The sequence below is a fragment of the Neofelis nebulosa genome, chromosome 10 (assembly GCF_028018385.1).
Source record: "Neofelis nebulosa isolate mNeoNeb1 chromosome 10, mNeoNeb1.pri, whole genome shotgun sequence".
Classification (NCBI taxonomy): domain Eukaryota; kingdom Metazoa; phylum Chordata; class Mammalia; order Carnivora; family Felidae; genus Neofelis; species Neofelis nebulosa.
This window is the reverse complement of record NC_080791.1, coordinates 100142645-100161396: the sequence shown is the minus strand read 5'-3', so window position 1 is coordinate 100161396 and position 18752 is coordinate 100142645. Positions and strand designations below refer to the sequence as shown.

The 18752-nt window shown below is 44.7% G+C and overlaps 1 protein-coding gene across 1 annotated transcript in view; it reads right to left on the bottom strand.

Annotated features, from left to right (window-relative positions):
* Positions 1-3886: 3886 nt before the first annotated feature.
* The window catches only part of PTPRJ (protein tyrosine phosphatase receptor type J), a 171319-nt gene continuing 156453 nt past the window's right edge, over positions 3887-18752 (bottom strand). Inside the window, exons 19-24 of the mRNA XM_058688987.1 lie at positions 18544-18617; positions 18305-18439; positions 15136-15255; positions 10853-11013; positions 8747-8882; positions 3887-5899 (exon numbers count right to left, since the gene is read on the bottom strand). Of these exons, the coding sequence (XP_058544970.1) occupies positions 5741-5899; positions 8747-8882; positions 10853-11013; positions 15136-15255; positions 18305-18439; positions 18544-18617 (785 nt within the window). The 3' untranslated portion in view covers positions 3887-5740. The remainder of the gene's footprint in view (positions 5900-8746; positions 8883-10852; positions 11014-15135; positions 15256-18304; positions 18440-18543; positions 18618-18752) is intronic.

The window sequence follows — 18752 nt, the reverse complement described above, 5'->3', positions numbered from 1 at the left end:
TATTTTGCACTTGGCAAGCAGGCCAGCATTTAGCCGCAGTCTCCAGATGGTTGGGAGAGGCAAGGAGGATGGGGGGGGGGGGGGGGGGCGAGTGGGGGAGGGGGCGGTTAAGAGGGAGAGACAGCAGGAGCCGGCTATGAGCAAGGTCCTGGAGGAACCTGGAGGAACCCCCAACCACTGCTGAGGACCTAGTGGGGCCTGGCGGCGGGGAACCCTGTCTCCCCACTGAAAGGGCTGTACGTGCCCTGTTCTGTGTGGTAAATTCTACCCCTGGCTCCCACTAACAGGGCTCCATTCCCCTCCATCAGCCCAGCGTCTGGTAGGTGCCCTTCCTTCCAGCCCGTGTGACACCACGTGACCACCATGCAGCTTCCTTCCAGAGAAAATAGTGAAGGTAAACTGTGTGTGTGTGTGTGTGTGTGTGTGTGTGTGCGCGCGCGCGCGCGCACGCGATTACTTACGTATCATGTACACGCACACCTGGAGAAGTGTGTCAGGCGTGAGACTGCTTCAGGCGACCACACACAGTCCCGGAGCTTCTTCCCTTCCAGGCTCGTCCGCCGCCCGCGCGCTCACCCTCCGGTGCTCCCGCTCCGGCCTCCCCGACACGCGCAGGGTCCCCGCGGGCGCAAAGCCTGGGCTTTCACGCCCCCAACCGCCCCCCCTTCTCCTCCTGTGAACATTCCGCTTAAAACTCGGCTCGAAAACCACCACCCGAAATTCCGGAATCCGGTTACCTGTGCCTTTAAACCTTCCCTGGTACCTCGTGCGTTCCTTTTGGGTTTGAGGCACCTGGGGCGGCTTCTTACGCGAGGACTTCTGCTGTATTCATCTTCGTTCCCTGGCCGGCCTGCGGCGTGTGTGCACCGCGGCTCTGGGAAGGGCCTCTAGTCTCCCCGCACGCAGGCATGCGCGCCGAGCACGCGCCAGAAAGCTTTCTCTCGTTGGCATGGGGGTGTGCACCGCCTGCCGTGTGACAGCCACGAGTTCATGCCTCCGAGGGTGAAATGCTGGTTTTCCTTACACCTGCATGACCCAACATACTAAAGCTTTTATTTACATAAAATAATTCACATAAAAGAGGGGGATCTGTTTCCCCCTCTGTTTTTGCTCCATGAGGGCAAAGGTTTTTGTCCTTTTTGTTTGTGGTTGAACCCGGTATTTTGCTTTACCAGCCACAGAGGCAGAGTGGCTGGTGCATCACAGGCACTAAGGGATAGTGGCTGGTGCATAGTTGGCACTCAAAAACTGTCCAGATTGCTACAGTGTCCCAGAAATTCTGGGATTCCCCAAATCCATCACTAAAAAAAAAAAAAACCTCTGAAAATCCTGGGGACTTGCCTAAGGTATATGTGCTGCGACCAAATGGCACAAATGGAGTGTCTGTCCATCTGTAGATCCATGTGTCTGACCCTGTGAAAGCACACGCAGCCACATCTCAGATGCACACTCACTTCTTCTTCCAAGTCTCCTCTTCACTTAGTCTCCCTGGATGTGTGTTTGGGGCTGGATTATGTCTCCCCAAATTCATAGCTTAAAGTCCTAACCCCAGTACCTTGGAATGTATTTGGAGGTACTGTCTTTAAAGAGGTGACGATGGTAAAATTTAAGTCGTTAGGGTGGGCCTTAATCCTTTATGACTGGTTTCCTGATAAAAAGGGGAGATCAGGTCACAGACAGACACAGAGGGAAGACCAAGTGAAGACACAGGGAAGATGGCGGCCATCTGCAAGCCAAAGAGAGAAGCTTCCGAGGAAACCAACCTGCCAGCACCTTGATCTTGGACTTCTGGCCTCCGGACCTGAGAGAGATTAAATTCCTGTTGTTTAAGCTTCCTGGCCTGTGGCACTTTGTTGTGGCCCCAGCAAACTACCACAATGTACAAAATCCAAAAGGGACACATGTTTTTGTTACGAATGCCCCACTTAGGGGCGCCTGGGTGGCGCAGTCGGTTGGGCGTCCGACTTCGGCTCAGGTCATGATCTCGCGGTTCGTGAGTTCGAGCCCCGCATCGGGCTCTGTGCTGACTGCTCAGAGCCTGGAGCCTGTTTCAGATTCTGTGTCTCCCTCTCTCTCTGACCCTCCCCCGTTCATGCTCTGTCTCTCTCTGTCTCAAAAATAAATAAACGTTAAAAAAAAAAAAAAAAAAAAAAGAATGCCCCAATTAAACACAGGCCCGTACACTGCTCAGGATACAAAATGGTGGGGACCTAAAGTAAAAAGTGGGACAAAAAAGAAACAAAAGGCACCGTGTGTTGACACTTTTTATATTTGGTATTTGTGAGTCTTTTAAAAAATTTTTTTTTCAGGCCATTTTTTCCTTAAAAAAAAAAAAAAAGCAACCAACAGCAATACTCTGTACAAGTATAACAAACATTAGAAATATGCATCATTCCAAAATAGTTACAAGAAAATTACAGTTTTAGAGTCCATATCAACACATCCTGTTCATACGTGCCCCCAAGGGAAAAATGCTACAGTATGTTGAACACTTGGCTGCTATACATAGTCTGAAAACGCAGAACTTGGACTTTTGAGGCAAACCAACATAGTCACCAAGCCTTGTTTAGCGCAGTAAGTGCAACCCAGCACTGCAAAAGAAAGCCAGCCTTTTTCATCTCTGATGAAAAGCAAACATGAATCAGATGCAAAGGTGGCCCCCACCCCCAACGAGCCTCCGGCTCGACGAAGCCCAACTCCAGTGCAGTCAAATCTGCCAAAGTCCACCGGAGGTCACTAGGTGCCCACAGGGAACAGACTCCCAAATGTCATCTCCCACTGGTGCCAAACATCACTAGGTTTACCTTTGGAGGCAAACGCCCTCACTCTTGGGAGAGGGTACCGATGCCCCAAATCCCCCAGACCAACTGACCACCAACCTTCAGGCCTTTCACTGATAACTAATCCCACCCTGGCCATTTTTCTGTGTGCAACCGGCAAATAGGAAAGCAGGGGTGATCACACCATCTCCGCGATTCCGCTGGACTCCTCAGATTTTAGTTCATCGTTCCTGGGAGGCTTTGGGGCAGGAGCTCGAAAGCACCTTCTCTTTTCTATGGCCAATCCCCAGCCCGTGTGTCCTTTATATTTACACAATTATCTTCCCTTTTCAATCACTGTGCTATAAATACCCTCACCACCCCCCACCGGTCCCCAGACCCAGCCCTCTTCAGTATGCGGAGAAGCATCGTGACCTTCACATGACCTGCCATGTGGAATCCAGACCTCTCTACCACGAGCCTTCCTCCCAGGACTGGGAATGACATCTGAGAGTGGCTTAGCTGGGGCTCCTGCCCATTTCCCAAACCCATACCAGGCGGAAGGAAGGAGAGTTTCTGGGGTTTTGTGTGATTTTACACAATATGTTTGTAATTATTGTTGCTTTAGCCTTCTAAAGGAATTTTTGGAGCCAAGTCCTTCCCTCCGATTTCTCTGTGGCAGGGAATGTAGGCAGGGCCGGGTAGAGCATCTTTGTCAGAAGTGACTTCTACACCCCCATTCCAGTGGCTTCCTGACAAGTAAAGTGGAGAGGGGCATGACCCACAGAACTGCAGCCCCGGGGAGGGACCTCCGAATGCCATCATGGAACTCTGAGAGCTGCACGCGTGGAGGGGCAGACCAGTGTGAAGGTTTGGAAGCAATCTGCCCAAAGCCAGCTTCACTCAACAGCCCGGGACGGCGTGGCTTCCCTGATGCAGGCCTAAAGAGCCGAAGGCCCCTCTTAAGGGGAGTCAAGATGGCCCAACCAGGCCTGTACAACCCATTCCTTGCAGGGCCTGATGCTGAATGAACTGCTTGCCACAAGAGAGAGCAAAGGATTCGGCGAAAAGTGCAATTTCTGTGTGGGAAGTAAGTCCTCCCCAGACACTGACACGACCACCTCCTCTCCTTTTAATCCTTTTAGTACCTCAAAGGGAAAAGGGGGACAAAAGACGTACAAGCGCTAAGCCTCTGAACCGAATCAAGGGCTTTCAGTACGTTGTGGTTCACCCTCCATAACCCACTAGCACGTCCAGTCAGTTCTCAAGGTGCTAGCAAGTTGAGGAACACGACAGCGTCGGGAGGCGGGCTCCCCCAGGTCAAGAGTGACCAGGGCACCCGGAGAAGACCCCGCTCCCATTTTCACTAGGACACAGTTGTCCTGAATTTACAGCAGGATTTATTACTGTGGAAAATGGCCACAGGAATCCAGGGACTTGGTAATTCCTTCATAAGACCTTCTCTACTTCATCGCCTATAGGAGGATAAATTCAAAACCTCTTCAAAATATAACCTGAGCCACAATATAAAATAAAAAGAAACAAACCCTTTCATGTTAATGCCTTGAGAAGTTTACAGATTATGTACCAATAAAATAAATCCTCATAAATTCTGAAATTCTTGGTGGATACACACCTGAAGCAAAAAAAAAAAAAAAAAAAAAAAATTAATCTACATTAAAAAAATCAAAAGTAATTACAGCAGCAGTATAGTGAAAAGAGGTTTTAAAAATAATTACATCTTTGATACAAATTCAAACTCTGTACACCTCAATTCAAAGGAATGACTGTTTTAAGAGTTTAGTATATATATATACAGTAGATACCGATATGTGTCACTGCAGATAGACTAAAGCCAGTGGACTTTGAGGGAGGAGGGATTAATCAGACACTGTTTTCACACTGAAGTGTTCACAGATTGCCACGCTTTTAAACACACACACACGTACACACAGACACGGACACACAGACGCACATAAAATGCCAACCTGAGTAAAACGTTACTAAAAACCTAGAGCATCATGAATCACTAAGTCACATATTGCACCTTTAAATAATCCTTCTTACCAAATACAGAAATGAGAAAAAAGGATGAAACAGGGACAAGAGAAGGAGATTATATCACTGTAGGGTTCCTCTGCTTTCCCCCACCCCCAGAAATTCTCAAGGTGATACTTGGTTTCCACTCCCACTCAACCAATGGGCTGAAAATGTGGCCAACAGAAATGTCTTTGGGGAAAACTGGGAGAGAAAGGGGAAAAAAAGAATAGAGCACGAAACATGGGGGACGGGGAGGCCTCCTCTAGTCAAATGAGAACAGGAATGTTACCGAGAAGGCTGAACCTCAGATACTAAACTACTGTTTAAATATTCCTTATATTCCAATTATGAGATTCAATACAAAAATAGAGATATCTACTGAGTTTTGCCTGTGGAAGCATAATTCAGAAAAGGCACATGTTCAAATAGAAAACCCAGGTAGAAGAGGTACCACGTACCCCTCCCGACATGATAATCATCCACAATCACGTATTTTCCATCAGCTAGATTCCAAGATACAGTAGGTAAAAATAGATCTCTGATACTTAAAATATATTCAACCCAACACAATCCTGGCTTTAGCATGTGAATCATATAAAATAGTCTTTTTTAAAAAGAATCTGTTTTGAAAAAGAAAAAAAAAATCATAGCTCACTTTTCCTGGTGTTCCATAATTCTCAAGGAAAAAAAAAAAAAGTGAACTCATCCCATTGGTATTCAGGAATGTAGTTGATTAACTCAACACCCATCCACAGCCCCTGACAGCCCCAACTTCTCATTTGTCATGTTCTACATGTGCAGCTTCACACCCTCAAATTAGTTCTAACAAAACAGAACAAAGAATAAGATATTAGACATATAAAAACATGTCGACATCGGGGCATTTTCCTTCGCTGTGGGTGTGACGGTCCGGTTCACTCCAGAAAGGTTTTACTTTGGAACTAGGCGATGTAACCATTTGTCTTTCCGAACGCAGTCACTGGTGCAAGGTTTTCATAGATTGTCATTGCAGTTGTGTTCTGGTAGATAAGATCTACTTTTGAGTCCTTCTGGGATCTGATGATATCCAAAACACACTGGTTGAGGAAAACATACTGGTCCTGTTAGAAAAGTAAAAAGAGAAAGCAAATGAGCAGAGGTCCCAGAGATTAGCACCCAAGGTTACTTTCAGATTACCACCACTCCCCCAAACCCATCGGCCCCACAATGAACAAAGCCAACAAGATTTTCTTGGTTAGTGAGCATGTGCGGTGTAAGGAGTAAACTGTGATTCTCAACAGAGGGGACAGGTTAAGGGGGATAATCTGGGTAGAGTTGGGTGGGGACCACCCTCAGGCAAGCTCGTCAGAATATGCAGGTAGCCATTAAAAAAGGAAGAGGAAAAAAGGTATATGCTGAAAGATATCCAGGGTGCTATAAGAGAAAAAAAAAATCACAGGGCAGAATTAGATATAACATAAAATCCAATGAAAAAAATATTCCATGTGTCAATATCCAACATATATAAAAACCTACACAACTCAACAGCCAAAAAACAATCTGATTAGAAAATGGGCAGAGGAACTTAATAGACACTTCTCCAAAGAAGACATATAGATGGTCCACAGACACACGAAAAGATGCTCAACATCACTCATCATCAGGGAAATGCAAATCAAAACCACCGTGATATATTACCTCACACCTGTCAGAAGGGCTAGTATCAAAAAGACAAAAAACAACAAGGATTGGAGAGGATGTGGAGAAAAGGGGACCCTTGTGCACTACTGGTGGGAATGTAAATTGGTACAGCCACTATGGAAAACAATATGAAAGTTCCTCAAAAAATTAAAAACAGAAATACAATTGTGATCCAGTAAGTCCACTACTGGGTATTTACCCAAAGAAAACAAAACACTAATTGAAAAAGATATGTGAACCCCTATGTTTGTTGCAGTATTTTTTACAGTAGCCAAGATAGGAAAGCAACCCAAGCATCCATCAATAGATGATAAATAAAGACGTGGTATAAATATGCAATGGAGGGGCGCCTGGGTGGCGCAGTCGGTTAAGCGTCCGACTTCAGCCAGGTCACGATCTCGCGGTCCGTGAGTTCGAGCCCCGCGTCGGGCTCTGGGCTGATGACTCGGAGCCTGGAGCCTGCTTCCGATTCTGTGTCTCCCTCTCTCTCTGCCCCTCCCCTGTTCATGCTCTGTCTCTCTCTGTCCCAAAAATAAATAAAAAACGTTGAAAAAAATAAAAATAAAAACAAAAAAATAAATAAATATGCAATGGAATATTACTCAGCCATAATAAAGAATGAGATCTTGCCATTTGTGACAACATGGATGGATCTAAAGGGTATTATGCTAAGTGAAATAAGTCAGACAGAGAAAGACAAATACCATACGCTTTCACTTATGCATAGACTCTAAAACTCAAAACAAACACACAAAAAAGCAGAAACAGACCCATAAATACAGAGAATTGGTGGTTACCAGAAGGGAGGGGAGGGGGGAGATGGGCAAAATGGGAAAAGGTGAGTAGGAGGAACAGGCTTCCGGTTATGGAATGAATTAAGTCACGGGGATGAAAGGCACAGCATATGGAATACAGTCAATGGTACTGTAATAACCTTGTGTGGTGACAGCTGGTAGTTACACTTATGATGAGCAGAACATAACATATAGACTTGTTGAATCACTCTGTTGTACACCTGAAACGAATGTAACATTGTGTGTGTGTCATCTGTACTCAGTTTTTTGAAAGAGCACCAGCCATAACAAAAAAAAAAGTACTGTGTGTGTGTGTGTGTGTACATGTGTTTTTCTACAGATGTACATAAAGAAACCTATAGTGATATACACAAACTGTAAGCATTGGCTACCTCTAGGGAAGAAAAAGTAAAAGAGAAAAATACATTCTATATAATCCTATTTTGTTAGATGTCTTAATATGAACAAGTTTACATTATCTTCAAGCTACAAAAAAAAAAAAAAAAGGACAAAGAAAAGAATTTGTGGGCAGGTATAAGATTTCTGTGTTTCTTCAAAGGAGATAAAAGACTGAGTTCTACTCTACATAATTATAGCAGGGAAAAAAAAATCTCTTCTGACCAACACAGGAGGTGAATTCTACTCTTTCTTCCACAACCATGCTGCTCGCCCAAAAGCACATGATGTACCCAGGCCTCCAGAACATTCCCTGCTAGACTCAAAAACACAGCACATATTCATGGAGTTCTAAACTGGTACAGGGCGACAGCCTGATACAAAATTAATATTCTGCTCTCATCCCAGTCAAGACACATTCCTTCCTACAGCGTTGAAGAAGGCGATTTCCCAATATATTTGCTGAGAACATGACTCGAAAACAATGTTTGTCAGGAACATTTCAGGGAAAGCCGAATCCAATGGGTCTTACCCAACTGACATTGTAGAGACTAAGCATGAAGTTTCTCAGCTGGCCAGCCATCCCCCGGGGACTATGATAATTGATGTTCTTTTACATTCACAGGGCTAGGTGAGGATACACTGCTATATGAACATTACGCCTATTTCATTCACTTTGCTAACATTTGAGAAGTCCGTTTCATCAGCTTGTTTTAAGAATGGTCAGACCTTCTCAGAAACAAAGCATGAAGATACCAGTTTTAAGAGTTTACAACCCGGAAGCCAAAGTTCAGAGAACTGCTAAGATTATTTGATGAGTTAGTGGCCGCAAGGTAAGGAATCCAGGTATTATCTTGGTGTTCCAACTGTTCCATTGCTGGTATCACTACCACCGTATCACCATATCGGATAATTCAATCGCAGTTACGGATCTAAAAGAAATCCAGTGTTACCTCACAGCCCAGAACCAGAAAGACCTAGAAGGGTGAAGTGTTTCAACACAAGTATGTGACATGATGCAACCTTTTGAAAACAGGATTGAAAAAGCGGCCTGCCAGACACAGAGCTCGGCCTCACCTCTGTTTGCACCATTAAAGGCCTGTGCATTCGAAGGTCATACACAATCCCATACACATCCACAGTGTTCTCATTCTCTATCTGGTAGATAAGACGATCAATGGCAATGAACGTGCCTGTCCTTCCAACCCCAGCACTGAAGAAAAAAAAGACATGAACACATCACCATGGGTTACCTCTAACGTAAAATGCTCAAATGTGCATGTATCTTGCTCCCCTCCACTATCAATGCCCAGGATCATGAAACATTTGCTCAACTAAAACCTCAGCAAATTGGATTACACTAGCTTGGGACTGGGACCCAAACCCTAAAGTACATTTTGAGTCAAATACCGCAAATAAAACCTCTTGCTAGAGTGGCTTGAATCTCAGTCCCATTCAAGTTATTAACCATAACCCAGGATGGCAAGTTTCATCAATTTGTTCCCCATAGGGCAACAAAGCCCCTCTTCATCTTTCCTAAATTAATTCCTTTAGCCTAAAAGCTAGCTAGTTGTCTTATTGGGCTAGAGCAGGAAGTGGGGACAAACTTCTTCTGTAAAGGACCAGATAGTAAATATCTTTGGCTTTGCACACTAAATGATCTCTTTCTGCCATTTTAGCATGAAAGGAACTAGAGGCAATATGTAAACAAACAGGCATGGCTCTGTTCCAATAAAACTTTATTCATAAAGGGATTGTGGTAATAGTTTCACAGGTGTATACTTGCCTCCAAACTCATGAAGTTGTATACATTAATTTATGTACAGTTCTGTATGCCAAAAAAACAATGTTTTAAATAAATCAATAAAATGAACTAAAACTATGCATTTCAACTTCACTAAATAACAAACCAAAATGCTGAATGAAGAAAGCAGGTTGCAGAATGAGGTCTACATCATAAAATCTGGCAAAAGCTTAAAGCTATATAAAACCACAGATATACATACATATGTAATAAAATATAAAAGCATACAAGGGAATGATTCAGATCCACTTTAGAACCACGTTTAACTGTGTAAGGACACTGATAAGTAGCAACTTTATATCTGGAACATATTATTAACAAAAAGAAACATGGCCTCATGCCATAGTTTATTAGATTATTACTCTATATTTTTGTAAGGTTGAAATATCTTTTTTTTAATTTTTTTTAATGTTTATTTATTTTTGAGACAGAGGGAGACAGAGCGCAAGAGGGGGAGGGGCAGAGAGAGAGGGAGACACAGAATCTGAAACAGGCTCCAGGCTCTGAGCTGTCAGCACAGAGCCCAATGAGGGGCTTGAACCCACTAACCGTGAGATCATGATCTGAGCCGAAGTCAGATGCTCAACCGACTGAGCCACCCAGACGCCCCTAGGTTGAAATATTTTATAAGAAAATGTCATAGGGGCATTTGGGTGGCTCCGTTGGTTCAGCATCTGACTCTTGATCTCGACTCAGGTCATGATCTCACAGTATGTGAGTTCGAGCCCCGTGTCAGGCTCTAAGCTGACAGTGCAGAACCTGCCTGGAATTCTGTCTCTCCCTCTCTCTGCCCCTCCCCAACTTGTGTTCTCTCTCTCTCTCTCTCTCTCTCTCTCTCTCTCTCTCTCTCTCAAAATAAATAAACTTAATAAAATGTTATAACTAAGATATAAATTAGAATATATTACAGTCTTAAAAAAAACACAGGCAACCTACCAGATCTGGCCCATGGTTATAGTTTGCCAACCCCTGTTCTCAAAGCCTCAGGGCTTAGGGAATAAGTCCACGGTCCCTTATCCAAACCTTTCTTAAATTTCCAAATGCCTGGGGCGCCTGGGTGGCTCAGTCAGTTAAGCGGCCGACTTCGGCTCAGGTCACGATCTCGCGGTCTGTGGGTTCGAGCCCCCGCGTCGGGCTCTGTGCTGACCGTTCAGAGCCTGGAGCCTGTTTCAGATTCTGTGTCTCCCTCTGTCTCTGACCCTCCCCTGTTCATGCTCTGTCTCTCTCTGTCTCAAAAAAATAAATAAACGTTAAAAAAAAAAAAAAAAAAAAATTTCCAAATGCCTGTCGCATTCCCTCTCACGCCTTGCTTTTTTCTAAAGTGTCCGCATCTATCATGGCGTTTGAAATCGGTCCTACATGGAACGCCATCTGCATACCTGCAATGCACCAGAATGGGAGACTCAGGAGGGCTCTGCTTCATGTAGTCACGGACAAGGTAGCGAAAATTGATGAGCAGGTCGGTGGTGTCGGGAACACCGTGGTCCGGCCAGGAGGTGAAATGAAACTGTCGCAGAGGGTGACTCTCACTTGTCTGCAGCTAAGAACCCAGGAAAGAGAAAAGGGCACGTGAAATGGAGCAGCACCCGAAGGCTGAGCCGCATGGGACAGCTGACAGGTAGCTACAGAGGAGTGGTTACAACTAACAACTGCAGTGTCACCTTGGTACAGCAACTGAGAAAGTGCTTGCTCACCAGATCCCCACAATGTGCCCAAGAGGGAGGGTTTATCATCCCCTTTAAAGATTCTGAAAAGTGAATCAGCTCCCCCCACTCAGCCTAGACGCGGTACAAGTGCATCATCCTCTGATCCTGAGTTCAGATCTTCCTTTCCCACTACAGGTGCCTGCCGGTAATGCACTCACAGTCTCACAGTCCTAGATCTACACCTTCTTAGAGCTTCATGAAGCCCGTCCCTGAGCCCACATGGGAAGGTCATCAAGCAAAACACCAAAAATGAACCATACTGATGCAACTCTGGTAATCAGAACCTTTGGGGCGAGAGCTGCCTCACAATCCGTGAGCCCTTCCGGAGAGTCTCACGAAGCGACAGGCAACTGGCGAGCACCAAGAAAGTATTTAGAATTGCAGGAGTTTGAGAAAAGACCACCCCCGCTCAAAGAAAAAAAAGACAGAAAGAAAAAGAAAAAGAAAAAAGCATCTATTTCAACATCAGACAACAGAAAGTGGATCTCGTTTTAACAGTTGGTTATGACACAGACTAGTTTCCTACCGCAGATTGAAGCATGTACCTTTTGTCATCAGAACTCCACCCAGGCTGGGCCATTTCTGCCCTGGATTCAAGTGTTCTCACTACGTCCATCCCCGGCACTGACCTCACCCACGTACCTACATCTGGACTGCAGGCATTTCCATCTCCTTTATGACAGCTACCTTTTGAAGCTTTTTTTTTTTTTATATATGTTATAAAAGCAGGGCATTCACATTGTTCAAAACATGGAAAAGAGTAGAGAAAGGGGCAAAGTGAGGGACAGGGTACTGGGAAGTCTCATACACACAAAGGTGACATTCACAAATTTAACCGAAAGTACTGATCCCAAAGAAGGAAAGCAGTTATGTGAGATAAGGAGAGGAAGGGGTAGGGGGAGTTCAGACCTTTCAGTATTTATCTCTGTAGAGGGGCAAGGGGGCTCAGGTTAGGGGTGGCAGTCAAAGGAAACTTTTAGTTCTATCTGTTGCCTTCCCGCTTTTAAAAAAGAAAATAGATCTGGGGCGCCTGGGTGGCTCAGCTGGCTAAGCTTCCAACTTCGGCTCAGGTAATGATCCCACAGTTCGTGGGTTTGGGCCCCACATCAGGCTCTTATGCTGACAGCTCGGAGCCTGGAGTCTGCTTTGGATTCTGTGTCTCCCTCTCTCTGCTCGTCCCTTGCTTGCTCTCTCTCTCTCTCTCTCTCTCAAAAATAAACATTTAAAAAAAAAAAAAGGAATGGATTCATGCATTTTGTGTAATCAAAAATTACTACTTTACTAAATGCTATGTGGTATCTTGGATTCAATCCACAGGATCGGGCTTTAGCGGAAACAGGAACAGGAAAGGGTTTTAGCAGAAAAATGTGAAACCCAAATGAAGTCTGGAGTTTAGTTAATAAAAATGGTAACAGTCACGGTAATTTTCTTTAAATAATGTGGACAATTCCACCCGTGATTCCCCTCCACAAGGGCGAACCCCTAGCACTGAAAGCAACAGAGGATAATCCAATCTGTTTTAAATGGACGAAATCTATAGAAACAAGTATATTTTAAGGGCTTCTCAACCACTATTATCAGCGTGTGATAAAAGCTTGGACAGCACTTCCAGAGGAGGAATTGAAGTGTTAACTGAAACCAGGACATCTGAGGCACAGGCAATCAGTAAAGAATTAATACTTCTGTATCCGTGACTTACGGAATCTTCAAGGATAATTCTTGTAAACTACAACCTAACCTACCAGCACCCCCATAAAAGTCAACAACACTGAATCTACTCCCAGGCTTTTCTTTTGTGCACTATTCACAATATGCATATAATTTTGTCTGCTGGTATGTTTCACTTAATTGCATTCTCACATCTCCTCATGGTAATTATACAGTCTACACAGCCCTATCATTTCTAATAGCTAAATAATGATACACTGCGAGATAACCTATAGTTTAGTTATCCATCCTCCAAAAGCTAGAAATTTGCACGGGTTCTAAATTTTCCTCCATTATAAATAGTGCTGAGACTCCTCTTTGTGAATAATAAGCCTTGTCCTATATTTCAGATTATTTCTTTAAGACAGAGTCTCAAACTTGGAACCACCAGATCAAAGGAGAGTGGTCATTTTTATGCTTCCGATATAAACTGCAGAAGGGTTATACCAATTTACACGCCCACCAAAAGATATCAATGTTGCTTCATTGTCCCTAACCACCCTTAAGAAAAAAGACAGGGGCACCTGGGTGACTCAGTGGGTTAAGTGTCTGATTCTTGATTTCCCCTCAGGTCATGATCTCACGGTTCATGAATTCGAGCCATGCATCGGGCTCTGTGCTGACAGCGTAGACGGAGCCTGCTGGGGATTCTCTCTCTCCCTCTCTCTCTCTGCCCCTCCCCCACTGATGCTCACTCTCACTATCAATATAAATATATAAACTTTAAAAGAAAGAAAAAAAGGACACATAATCTGCCTACACAATGTAATTGGATTTTTCAAATAACCTTTGGGGGTTAAGGCCATGTGCATATGCCCTGAAATCCAGTTAATGTAACTGCACTCATAAACTGCTCCCAAGGCACACCGCCATTGCCGGTAACACATCTGCAAGTAAATAATCCAAAAGGGCCTTGATTTGTAGCAAAAACTCTATGAGCAAGTCACCTGAAGATAGAAGGAACAGTTACTGCTGCTGATCCATTCTCTTATGATCCATTTCGTTTAGGAATTATTTATGAGGCGGGGGGGGGGGGGGGGGGGGGAAGGAAGGAAGGGGGAAGGGAAAAGGGAAGGGGGAAGGAAGGAAAGGAAGAAAGGAGGGAGGGAGGGAGGAAGGAAAGAAGGAAGGAAAGGAGGGAGGGAGAGAGGGAGGGAGGAGGAAGGAAGGAAGGAAGGAAGGAAGGAAGGAAGGAAGGAAGGAAGGAAGGAAGGAAGGAGGAAGGGGGAAGGGAAAAGGGAAGGGGGAAGGGAGGGAGGGAGGGAGGGAGGGAGGGAGGGAGGAAGGAAGGAAGGAAGGAAGGAAGGAAGGAAGGAAGGAAGGAAGGAGAGGGAGGAAGGAAGGAAGGAAGGAAGGAAGGAAGGAAGGAAGGAAGGAAGGAAGGAAGGAGGAAGGGGGAAGGGAAGGGAGGAAAGGAAGGAAGGAAGGAAGGAAGGAAGGAAGGAAGGAAGGAAGGAAGGAAGGAAGGAAGGGAGGGAGGGAGGGAGGGAGGGAGGGAGGGAGGAGAAAAAGAAACAGACTGACAAATAGAACAAACTGGTGGTTGCCATACGGAAAGTAGGTCAGGGGATGGGTGCAATAGGTGAAGGGGACTAAAAGGTACAAACTTCCAGTTATAAAATAAATAAGCCACAGGGATGAAAAGTACAGTGTAGGGAATATAAATGCTATATGGTGACAGATGGTGACTACACTTATTACAGTGAGTGCTGTGTAACATGTATAATTGTTGGGTCCCTGTGCTGTACCCCTGAAACTAATATAATATTATATGTCATCTATACTTCAATGAGAAGAAAAAAATAACTTATGAAATTTCTCTTAATACAGTAAAGCTAAAGAGTTGCCTTACAGTGTATGTAGATAGTTTTATTCCGTAAAAAGAGAGCAAAAGTATTTTTCTGATGCATAAAAAAAACATATTGGTTAACATCAACCTAAAAAGTATCACCCCAAAGGGGCGCCTGGGTGGCGCAGTCGGTTAAGCGGCCGACTTCAGCCAGGTCACGATCTCGCGGTCCGTGAGTTCGAGCCCCGCGTCGGGCTCTGTGCTGACAGCTCGGAGCCTGGAGCCCGTTTCGGATTCTGTGTCTCCCTCTCTCTCTGCCCCTCCCCCGTTCATGCTTTGTCTCTCTCTGTCCCAAAAATAAATAAAAAACGTTGAAAAAAAAAAAATTTAAAAAGTATCACCCCAAAACTAATATATAGTCATCTTTTCTGAGACCTATCCATCTTGGCCTCTTACTTACATTTTTCACTGTGAAGTCTCTGATGGTCCACTGTGGAAGAACAATTTCTGAGGTCATTGCCACAGTTATGTCCCCATAGTCCTGAGCTTGCTTGGAGGGCCAGTATTCCTCACATTTGGTCTAGAATAAAATTGCATTAAAAAAAAAAAAAATTGGGTCACATTGTCTGTCATCACTAAAGCCTCAAAAGGGAGACCAGATATTGAAAACTGGCATCAGAGGCTGGGAGTTCTGTTTGACTCCCAAAACTGTTTTTTCATTTACAATTATTGCCAACTCTTTTAAAATTGGGAGGTTTCTCATAAAAATGCAGACTTCTGGCTTCTCTTGAGAAATCAGAAGATCCGGCCAACACTGAGCCCCAATTTCTGCATGAAAATGGACTCAGAGCAGAACAGACATTGTCCCTTCTCTGGGGACATAGTGTCAGCCAGTTCCACTTGGCCCCCAGAGCAGCCAGTCCATAACTATTCACTGAACTAAATTCAGACTGACCCATAACCCCTTGCAGCTAGAAGAAACGAGGACTTCGCCCAATACTTTTAGATCCACACTAATTATAATACAAATACAGACACCAATAAAGAGAATCAAATCAAATCACTCTGGGCCTTTGATTTTCATAAGTTGGTGGGCAGATGTGAACAGAAATAAAAACCAGGAGGGGCGCCTGGGTGGCTCAGTCGGTTAAGCGGCCGACTTCGGCTCAGGTCATGATCTCGCGGTCCGTGAGTTCGAGCCCCGCGTCGGGCTCTGTGCTGACAGCTCAGAGCCTGGAGCCTGTTTCAGATTCTATGTCTCGCTCTCTCTGACCCTCCCCCGTTCATGCTCTGTCTCTCTCTATCTCAAAAATAAATAAACGTTAAAAAAAAAGTTTTAAAAATAAATAAATAAAAATCAGGAAACATTGGTTCTCCACGAATATCCAAACCCCCAGATTTGGTAAATGATTTCACACACACACACACACACACACACACACACTCACACACACACACACACACACACAGTCTCCCACTCTCTCTCTCCCTCCCCACCCCCTCTGAGAGGCATACTCTACTGCAGGTGGCTTCCAATTATCTAACTTCTGCAGATGGCTTCTATTATCTAACTCACCTGGGAGGTCTGTTTTGCTTTAAAAACAGATGCCCAGGCCCCACCTCCAGAGCTTCAGACTCTGGTTGGGGACCTGTATTTTCAAGAAGATCCCAGTTTCTAGATCACTGCTCCCAGAAAGAACACACATCTTGGACACTCAATGACATAGACCTGATGCTCAGCTCAGCCTCTTCCCAGCTGGGTTTCTGTTGCCACCCTGTAGGCAAGTTCTGAAACTCTCTGAGCCTCAGTTTCCCCATCGATACAGTAATTATACAGGAGGGTTGTTATAGGAAAGAAATAACATAAATGGAGTATCTAGTGCAGAAAGCTCACTGGCTCCCTTCCCTTTTCATCCAGAGTCAGTAAATCTACTTCCCTCCTGACTTTCGATACACAAGGGCTCACCTAAGTTCATTCGCTTCATGTTCTCCATTAATTTAACTATGTCATGTTCATTTGTCTAACAGATATTTAACAGAATGTTCCATGTACCAGGCCTGAGCTCCACAACACCATAAAGTTTATCTGCATTCACAAAGTTCTTTTGTTTGCACAACAGCCTATTCTCCGGATGCAAGGAGGTGGTGGAACCCAAGCCCCGTGAAGATGGGAACCAGTTCTTACCGTGTTTTGTGATCTTTCCCTCCCCCAGCCCCAGCCCCTAGCAGAGCACCTTACACATACTTGGGGCAGGATAAACATTAAAGTTAAATAAAGAACATTAAAAGAGGTTTCGGGGCACCTGGGTGGCTCGGTCAGTGAAGCATCCAACTCTTGATTTTGGCTCAGGTCACGATCTCACACTTCATGAGACTGAGCCCCATGTTGGGCTCTGCGCTGACAGCGTGGAGCCTGCTTGGGATTCTCTCTCTCTGCCCTTCCCCTGCTCACACACACTCTCTCTCAAAGTAAATAAACTTAAAAAAAAAAATTTTTTTAAAGGGGCTTCAACGGGTTCCCACAACCACCCAGGGCAGAGCCGCTCCAAGTGCGCACTCCAGAGCAGCAGAAGCAGCCGCACCGAGAACTCTCCAAAATGCAGTTCTGGGGATCCCAGCCCAGACTGCCCGAACCAGAAGCTCTGGAGGCAGAACCACCCTCCAAGGGATTCTGATGGACTTTCAGGTCTGAGAAGCACTGGCCTAGGGAGTGAATTCCTATTCCTCAAGTAACAAACCCACAGGAAAACATTCCCAGAGCAACGTTAGGTCCTATTCCTTGGGTACAGAATTTCTGAAGTCAGCCTGTGTCTTTCAGGTCTCCTTAGATGCATTTATGGAGACATGGGATTTTATCACAAAAAGAAATCTTATCTTTGGTGGAAGCAGCCGGGGAGTTTCAGGCCATCACAGGGGAGAGGGGACTGCTGAGGTTTATCTGGGGAGAAGTCTGAGATTTGGGGTAAAGTAAGGGTTCCAAGGCTAAAAATTGGGTTTGATCACTGAGTTGGTCGAATCTAGCATCTCACAGATGAACAAGCTGGATGCTTAGAGACACAGAGCTGAGACAGCCGGAGCCGTTGCTGCTCGGGACTGGGAGCTTTGCGCTGAGCGACCCCAACTCCTGTTCCTTGTAACTCTAGCTGCAGCAGCCTCATGAACAGAGAACGCTGATATTCATCCACAAAAGAAGGTAACACTAAAACTCTTCTTTGTTTAAACTGATTTTTAAGCGTTTTTCTTAGAAAAGAAAAATACAGAAAACGAGTTTCTAAGACTAGAGGTGATGTTTGGGGGAGTGTTTTCTTTAAAAAACAAAAATGCTTCTTAAGATATACTTTCACGGGGGCGCCTGGGTGGCTCAGTCGGTTGAGCATCCAACTTCAGCTCAGGTTCATGATCTCACGGTTTGTGAGTTCGAGCCCCGTGTTAGGCTCTGTGCTGACAACTCAGAGCCCGGACCCTGCTTCAGATTCTGTGTCTCCCTCTCTCTCTGCCCCTGCCCCGCTCATGCTCTCTGTCTCAAAAAATAAATAAACATTAAAAAAAATTTTTTTAAAGATATCCTTTAACCACAGCCAAAATGAATTAATTAATTTAATTTAATAATTTAAATCAAAGATACTTACCCTTCCCTGTTCGACACATTTGGTCAACATAACAATGGCATATACATTTTTCTCCCAAACCATACGCCAAAAATCTTTCAGAGTGTTGGGTAAAGGCCCTTGGGTGGCAATAAATTCTTTCTTGGAATGGTAGCCCTAAAACACGGAAAGTGACAGAAATTCAGCGTCAGAGAAACAAAGAGGAGCCCTGAAGATTTCATCCTTACAAGCCGTGCCATGGGAACGTCCCCCCCACTTACAGGCATGTAGTTGGCATTGATGTAGTCGTCAGTTGAATGGGCCTGGACAGAAAGCTTGACACGGGAAATATCATCTATGACATTAAGAGAAAAAAGGTCCCCATTAGAAGCAAATGTTTGAGGAGAATTACATATAAGAGAGAAAAGTACAAAATGGCAACACATTGTGAGGGTGTGCTACGTGGCATTTTACAGAAAATGAGATGACC